This window comes from Condylura cristata, unplaced genomic scaffold (assembly GCF_000260355.1).
Source record: "Condylura cristata isolate star-nosed mole 26May11 unplaced genomic scaffold, ConCri1.0 scaffold00023, whole genome shotgun sequence".
Taxonomy (NCBI): Eukaryota; Metazoa; Chordata; class Mammalia; order Eulipotyphla; family Talpidae; genus Condylura; species Condylura cristata.
The window spans coordinates 31,281,594-31,290,092 of record NW_004567124.1 but is presented as its reverse complement, the minus strand read 5'-3'; the positions used below and the strand labels follow the sequence as shown (position 1 = coordinate 31,290,092).

Here is an 8,499-nt window from a genome sequence, read left to right as displayed (position 1 = left end):
GCCTTTCTGGCCATTCTTCCTCAGTTGCTTCAAAAGCAGAGACTAGCCAGAAACGACATGAGGCGGGTTCCAGTGTTTCCATGTTAGTTCTCTCACCTTCAACTTCAAATGGGAGGCAACAGTCGCCACCTTGTGGCAAATTATGAGCACTGCAGCTCCTCCACGGATGCTTGTAGTCTGTTCTTAGGCTCTGTCCCTTCAAATGGGGTTCTTGTTACAAACAACTTTCTCCACTTGATATTACTAAGAAAATAATTTTGATTTCTTATTTTGAAATAAAAAGTTAAGTTCGAAAACTCAGTGTCACACACAAAATTTTGGTGTTTTTATCTTTGGCTACATGGGTTTAACATTTCGAACCATAAAATGTCAATGCCTATAAATGCTTATCAGTGTGGGTTGCTATGGTAGTCTGGAAGTGTGGGGCACATGGACCGGTGGCAGTGAGGAACCCCTCTTTACCTCAGGCTGTTAGTATTCTGAAAACGAGAACACATTTTCCGGTTGGACTCACCCATTAGTAGCGGACCCCAAGAGTCTCCACCCCACAGCAAATGACTAACCCCCTGGGCAGCCATTAGCTTTATTTGTTGTAAGGGGTAATATAAGGCCGCTTCACCCCTCACAGGACCCACGAGAAACCCCAAGATGGATAGGGGGAGACAGGCACTGCTGAAACACATACTTCACTAACTTGCTGGATGATGGAGAGTGGTGTGAAAGAAAAGCCATTACGATCAAAACCAACAGTGCTGTTGATCATCCTAAGTGAGAGGAGTCAGGTCTGTAGTTCAGTTGCTAACAGCACCCTCTTATTATAAACAAGATGGTAGGCTGGAAGCTCCTCTTGATGTGGATGGGAAAACTAAAGCCAAAAAAATTTGCCAGGATGACTGGTGCCTGGTAGTGAAGGTACCATGCAGCCAAGAGACCCCAGTTCCTAATGCCACCTCAAATTGTTTTTGTCTCAAAAAACAAGTTGATTCCTGTTTGTCTTCACTTGTTTTTGTTTCGGTTTGGGGCTAAGATGTTATACAATTCATGCATAAGGTACTATGGAGACATAAAAAATAACCCCAGAGCCTCTCTGGCAAACGTTAAGCATTTGATCTTCCTCCTGGCTGACCACTAGAGCCACTAACACCTGGGAGGCTAGCAGGAGGTGTCAGGCATCTTCTGAGGGACTTTTCTGGACTAGTGGGCCCCCTGCTGGCTAAGTTCTAGAACTGCAAAAGGTCCTGCACCATGTAGGTCAGATTTTTAGACATTTTTCTTTTCTTTTGCTAAGACTATATCACTGAACTCACAACAAGAACATATTTCTAGGTTAATATTTTTCAAACACTATTTCAAACATTTCAGGCTAGAATGAAAATATTTTACTTAAATTGGAAGGAAAAAGTCTCAACAGATCCAGATGTTAAACAGAATGTACAGACTAATTGTTGCCAGACACATTTATTTTTACCTGATATTATATTCATTCTTCAAATATTTACTGAGTGCCTACTATGTTTCTAGGTATATAGCAGTACATAAAACAGACATAGGCTTGGGCAGCATACAATTCAGTGGAGGAAATAAGCAATATATAAGAAAAATAAACAAGCACTATAAGCTACAAAAAAAAATTGCTATGGAGCTTCAAAAAAAAAAAGACACTGACAGAGAATAGGGATGACTCAGAAAAAGCAGTGCCACAGCAGGATGCCCTGAGTCAGTGACTTTAAAACAGAGAAATGAAGAGACTAAAGTTGCACAAGGCAGGGAGAACAGAAATGAATATCTGGAGGAGGGACAGCGCCTGCCAGCAAAGGTGGAGCAGAGAAAGGGGAAGATGGACACAAAATTTCATCCTCGTAGACGAGAGCACCCAGCAAGGTGCTCCTTTTATCTAAGTAGCGTGGGATGCCACGGCTGAATTATTTTTTTAAAGATTTATATATTTATGCAAACAGAACTGGGGTACAGGCCAGAGATACAGGGGCAGTGAGAGGATTCATCAGAGGCGGAGGCAGAGCAGAACAGGCCGACTGATGAAGTAAACTGCTCCTGACCCGCCTGAGGGGAGCAGCAGGCGGGTCAAGAGAGGTCTGCTGCGCCATGTGGTCACTTCCGGGACAGGCGGGAATCGAACTCATACAGAAGTGGCTTCAACTTCTTAGTGCTGTGCTTTAACCGGCTGTGCCACCAGGGAGGGCCCTCCCGGGCTAAATTCTAACTATGACATTGATAGAATTGAAACTTTTGAAGTTCAATTGTGCCTCTCCTGCAGAGAATAACTTGAAAGGAACTGAGAATAGAGGCAAAGGTGACAAGAGACAGGGAAAGAACCATGCCCAACATGACGGTGAACTGGGGCAGGGGGCTCAGAATAGAGTGAAGGAGAGAGGAGAGGCAGTTCCAGATGTATGTTAGAAACAGAAAAGAAATTATGATTTGGGGAAGCCGTGTGATGGAGTAAATCCAGGGTCGCTCCAGGTTTTGAGCTTGCACATACCGTTAAGTGGTGGTGCTATTCAGTTAGAGCGAAAAGTGGTATAAACAGGTTAGAAGGTGGTGGCAGAGGACTCGAGATAAGCACCTGGTAACTTAGCAATCCACATAAGCCTATGGACCCAGAAAGAAGCCTGGGGTCAACTTATAGAATATTGGAACCATCAGCAAAGAAATGGCATTTAGAGCAAAATAAAATAAAATAAAATAAAATTTAGAAGACTAGGCAATGTGGAGTCAGCATTGTGGTCTGGGGCACTTTACAGCAGGAGAAACCTGTAAAGAAACCTGGAGGAAAGATTTAAAGGGAAAGGGGAAAGGATGAAAACCAGAGTGTGCCACCTTGGCATCAAAACAAGAAAGGAGAGACCTGAAGGGACTATGAGGTGTGCTGTAGAGAGGGCGGGAGGGCGAAGTCAGAGAGCACAGAAGAATCTGGCAAGGAAGCTGGTGGACATTCTCAGTGAGAACAATCTAAAAGGCATCTAAAAATTAACATGCACAAAGCTGAACTTGAAACCTTCCCCTGAGATTATCAATTTGCCGCTCTTGTAGAAAATGGGACTGCAGAGTGACCCTTTGCAAAAGCAGGCTGATTTGCACACACACATCACCCTGCCCAAAGTCTACAGTGACTTCAGACATACACACAAAAGAAGCCAAAGTCACAGGCTGTGCGACCTTACATGATACATCCCCGCACCAGCCTCCCTCCACCCCTTCCTGCCCTGACCCATCACTTCACCTACTGTCTCCCTGGTCTTGGGAGTCAGCCACACTGGCCTCCTTGGCCCCATCTCCCAGCTCTGGCACTTGTCATCTGTCTACTGGAATGTCTTCCTACACAGACCATGCAGCTCACTCGACCCTCAGGTTTGTGTGTGTGTGTGTGTCTGTGTAGAAGAAATGGGTAAAGGCCTGTGGGGAGTAAGAGAGTTCACCAGAGACAGAGTGGGGAACAGAACGGGCAGGCTGACTGAAATACACTGCTAAAGGGAGCAGTGGGTGAAACAGGAGAGGTCTGCTGTGCCATGTGGGGGTCAGCTCCATGGTCGGGAATCGAACTCATGCTGTAGTGGCTGCTGATAGGGTGATGCATGAGACTTTAACTCCTGCACTACCAGGGAGGCCCCCTCAACTCTCAGGTTTTTGCTTAGCTGACTCAGGAACTCCACCCTGTATGTTAAATGGTTTCCTCTACCCCCTCTTTTGTATATTATTGCACTTACATCTTTGACTAATTATAAATTTCTTATTTATTTGAGGACTCTATCTCCCCTGTCCTGCCAGTCCCTGAAGCTCATATTTATTTCTGTGGCACCCAAAACAGTGCCTGATACTCAAGAAATACTTACTGACTTGACAAAGGAGTGGTGGGAACAGTGGACCACAATGGTCTATAAAAAAATAGGAGGGGAGGGACATGTAATGGATGGGGGTCAAAAAGTTGCTGTGCTGTGCGGCAGAAAGATGGAACCTGAGCTATAAAGAGTAATGCCTTAAATAGGACAGAGGACCTAAGTGACGTAATGGTAGATGAAGGGAAGTAAGAGAAACAAATAGAAGCTTCGTAATTCATCTACATCATTAATACATGGGTAAGACCTAGGAAAAGTGAGTACCTGACTGAAATATTCTAAGCCATCACCTTAAAGAAGATCTTTAGCTAAAGACAAAGAATGCAGAGGCCAGGGGAGGATGTTACCAGAAAGAACACAGTACACAGGGGTGGTCAGGAGAGGTCTGCCATGTCATGTGGTTCACCTCCATGGCCATGGATCAAACTAGTGCTGCAGTGGCTGCAGACAGCTTCATAGTGCTGCGCTTTACCCATTGTGCCACCAGGGAGGGCCAGTCATTGTTTATTTTCTGTGAGTGTTCACCAAGCCATCATAGGCAGAATTCCAAATGACCCTGGAGCCCTAGCCTGATGGACATGCCCTGGGCGAGCCTCTGCCTTTGAGTAGGGATGAGAAGCTGTCCTCCACAGACAGAGCTGGTGGTATAGACTCTGCATGGTCACATTACATAGTAACTAGCAGACTAGAGAGACATTCCCTCTCTGCCTTTGCCATTCTGGTACATTCTTATTCAAATATCAAGGAAGGAAGTTTCCTTATTGCAGGAGGACACATGGCTTACAACTAAGGGGCTCTAAGAGCTGAGAGGAATCCCTGAGACAGCCAGCAAGACAAAAGGGAGACCACAGTCCCACATCAAGAACCTGACCTCTGCCAGTCATCTTCCTGAACTTGGAAAAGGACCTTGAGCCCAGCCAGGTGTGTCTCTGGCCAACCACCTGACATCACCTAGGTGAGACTGAGAAACTGTGTTCAGATTGGTGGAAACCAAGACATAATAAATGGGTAGTGTATTGTACACCATGATAAAAATCAAAACACAGGCAAGATTTACCCCTTCCACAGCCAGTATTTGAGGAGACGTGGCTGTGACCTCATATTACTCCAAGGGTAGCAATGGAAAGAGAATTTTTAATTTTGCATTGTCTTAACTCATGCTCTCCTATACTTCTAGGCCTTTCCACTTGCCATTCGGATAAATTCCTATTCAAATATCAAAACCCAAGTCTAACACTGCATCTTCAAAGAAGCACTTCCTTATAGCCAACCCCTCCACTCCCAAGCAGAAAAATTGCTCCTAGTCTTGGCTGCCAGGACAGCTTTCCATCTGAGCAGCATCTAACTTGCACGCTGCCCTGTAATAACCCTGGCCTACTTCTCCATCCCTAGACCGTGCCTCTGAGGGCTGTGCCGCCTCTGACTCCTGTCTACTGCCTGACATAGACTCAGTGTTAAACAAATATTTGGATACAGGAGAAGGGAATGAGGCCTCCATTAAACCTAGGCTCATGATGGTCAGGCAGTTACTGTTTCTTTTCCACACAGATAATTAGGCCTCGGGTATTAATGGAAACTCAGAAAGCCTTCTCCATGACAACAGCTGGGTGACTAACCAGCATTCACAGCACTAAAATGGCAGATATTTCCTGTCTCTAAAAAGCTGGTTGGAAATGGATGGGTGTGCTTGCAGTAACAGTGGCAGGTGCTGCCTGGATTTAGACTGTCCTCAAAAAGGTGGCACAAAGTCCTGCCTGCCTGTTTGAATGCAAGCCCTAAGCTTGGACTGCCTGCTTGCTGATGCTAGTGACCAGTGGGCATCCATTGCTGAAACTAAAGGTCAATGTAAATAGACAATAGTCCCAAATGTTAACTTTATTCAGGGCAAAATATGGACATCATATACTAACAATGGTGTCCAGGAGACACCGCGGAAGATGGCGTTACCAGAACATCCCCAACTCAGGCAAAGTGATCTATAACCCACAGGGAATGGCAGTTGCTGGATGGGTGTTTTGAGAAAATCAGAGAAGGAGTTCACATTTTTCCTCAAGATTCACAATCCAAACACTGGATTCATAAGTTTGCATTCAAACTTATTAATCACATTATCACTTTAAAACGTTCCCTCAATGAAGAAGAAAGCCATTCAGCATCTAAGAGGATACAGAACAAGACATGGAACACAGCAGCTGCTGATAAGAGCCGCTCACTCACCACCTCTAAGAGGTAGATTCAGATTCTCTCTGGAATGAAATAAATAAACAACTCAGCAGTGTCTTCTAAGGAAAATGTTAACAACCATATTGTCAGGGACTTAGAAAAAACTATGGGGACATGGTCTCACCCACTTAAAACAATTCAATTAATGTTTGTTACATTTTGAAATATCTATAAAAGCTTTTGACATAAACTCAGTGTCAGAACCTTTTTTTTCTCCTCTTGGTCAGATAAAGTATCATCCTTTAAGTGATGATAGTTTCTACATTTTTTTTAACATATATTTATTTATGCTTACAGAACTGGGGTATAGGCCAGAGGTGTGATGGGTGAGAGGATTCACCAGAGACAGAGTGGGGAGCAGAACAGGCAGATGTACTGAAGTACACTGCTGAGGGGAGCAGCGGGTGGGTCAGGAGAGGTCTGCCACCCCATGTGGGTCAGCTCCCTGGCTGGGGATCAAACTTGTGCTGCAGTGGGTTCGGAGAGCTTCATAATGCAGTGTTTTAACCCCTTGCGCCACCAGGGAGAGCCCAGTTTCTACATTTTGACCATCTCTACAATCACTAACAGACAGCTAGTCAAGGGACATGACTTTCCAATTATCATTATGGGAGATGTGGGTCTGGGGTCTAATCTTTTCTTTTTTTTTTTTAAGGGAAAACCCTAGATGCTTTTTTTTTTTTTCCAATCAATAAATGTAAATGTCAGAGGCAAACCACAAATATTAATGTACCAGACTTTGTGCTAGGATCTTGGGCAGCAGTTAGAAAAACTGCCTGCTCTTATGGGACTCCCACCCTTACTTGGATGGGTTCAGGTAAATACCATATAGGATAAGAAGGAAAAATAGGGGGGAAACGGAGTTGCTTCAGTATGTATTCATTACTTTAAGAGCTAAAGGAAACTCAAACTGGGAGAACACAGTAAATACCTTCAATGCTCTGTGGGCCCACAACATTCAGGGCCTGGTGCGCTGGGTACTCAACACGGGGCCTGGCGATGCCCAACTGCTCCATCACGCCATGAAGCAGCCTTTGGATATCTGTTTCTGAGACCCGGTCAGGGGTCCTTGGGCTATAAGCAGATGTTGGGGTGCATCCAAATGTCAGCCAAAACAGTAGGCCAGACAGCAGGGCAGAGACCATCCTGGAGACCATTTTAACCTGCAGGAAAAAAAAACAGTGATTGGTGACAATCGGCAACTGTGATGATGCATCATGCAATCCTACCAGGGAGACCACCCAGAAAAGGACAATGAAAAAAATCCCCAAGATGGCTGGTCTGGCCATGGAAGGTGTAAAAGAAACAAAACAGTCTGGGACAGCCAATTCCCTCTGGATTTGTGTTCTTGGAAAGACTAGACAGCAGTGGCAGTTCTCATTCATTTTCTTATCCTTGTACCTCCCTGAAAGTTCTGCATTACCCCTACTCCCATTGTTCTTTCTCCTTCCCTTATAAAACAGTAAAAACTCGCTTCAATTGTGAGATAGACAGAGGGAGAGTGACACCTTGGAGGACAAAATAACTCACAGGAAGGAGATAGGAAGACATAAATGGCAAAGAAGCAGGGAAAGGTTAGGAAAGGGGCAAGGGAAAATTTTGGCTTTTAAACACCTGACGGTTCAGATCCTGAGCAGATGAAAACACACCCAGCTCAGGCAGGCCTGGCAGTCTGTTAGGGGAGATGAGGTACCTCACTCCACCAAACACGCTCTGGATAATCCCAAGTAAATGTCTCAGTTTCTTCCTCTGCAGAAGGCAGATAATCTTGTAAACCTTTGTGAGGATGAGTGTGGGAATATACCTAAGAAGGCTCAAAACAACGCCAGGTACGGAGTCCCTGTGTTGCTAGTAGGTAGGCAACACCATTTCTCAACTGGAGGCTGGAATTTCGGCAGTGATGAGGGGAGACAATAGGTAAAGGAGAGGAACAAGAACGGGGCTAGGGAGTCACCTGTCCTACACGCTGGCTTCCATAATCAGAGGTCTGCAGGAAGAGGACACAAATATTCATGTAGCTTCCCTCTGCTGCTGCGGGAGCTGCTTAGGAGAGATGCATCAGGCAGCGGTGTGGAGCCCCCTTTTAACTGTGCCTCCATTGTGGGGGTGCATTAAATTCAGGGTGTGGTGTGGAATTTAATTCTCGGAAACGGAAATTTTTATAGTCTTATTTTTCTGTAAAAGATTTTTTTTTCCCTAGCTACCCTGGATATAAATAAAACCTTCTGCTTCCAAGAACGGAGACAGCAATGCCTGCAGTTCTGAGAAGAGGCCAGAGGCGACACTGGCCTCTCCATCTTCCCTCCGCTGCCTTGAAGGCAGGACGTCTTCCTGTCTCATCCACACCCCCGCCAGCACCGTGGGATTTGGTAAGTGACCCCACCTCCTTCCTAGCTACTCTCTCCCTTGTTTCTAGCTGAAC

General features: G+C 45.3%; 1 protein-coding gene across 3 annotated transcripts in view; it reads right to left on the bottom strand.

Annotated features, from left to right (window-relative positions):
* Positions 1-8,499, bottom strand: part of SCG5 (secretogranin V) — a 56,867-nt gene that overhangs the window by 48,127 nt on the left and 241 nt on the right. The window contains exons 1-2 of one of the 3 annotated variants that reach the window (XM_004687947.2): positions 8,032-8,096; positions 7,009-7,240 (exon numbers count right to left, since the gene is read on the bottom strand). In XM_004687947.2, the coding sequence (XP_004688004.2) occupies positions 7,009-7,240; positions 8,032-8,091 (292 nt within the window). In that variant the 5' untranslated portion in view covers positions 8,092-8,096. Of the gene's footprint in view, positions 1-7,008; positions 7,241-8,031; positions 8,097-8,499 lie in introns of those variants that run through there. The other 2 variants (XM_004687946.2, XM_012728764.1) reach the window with 2 other exon arrangements.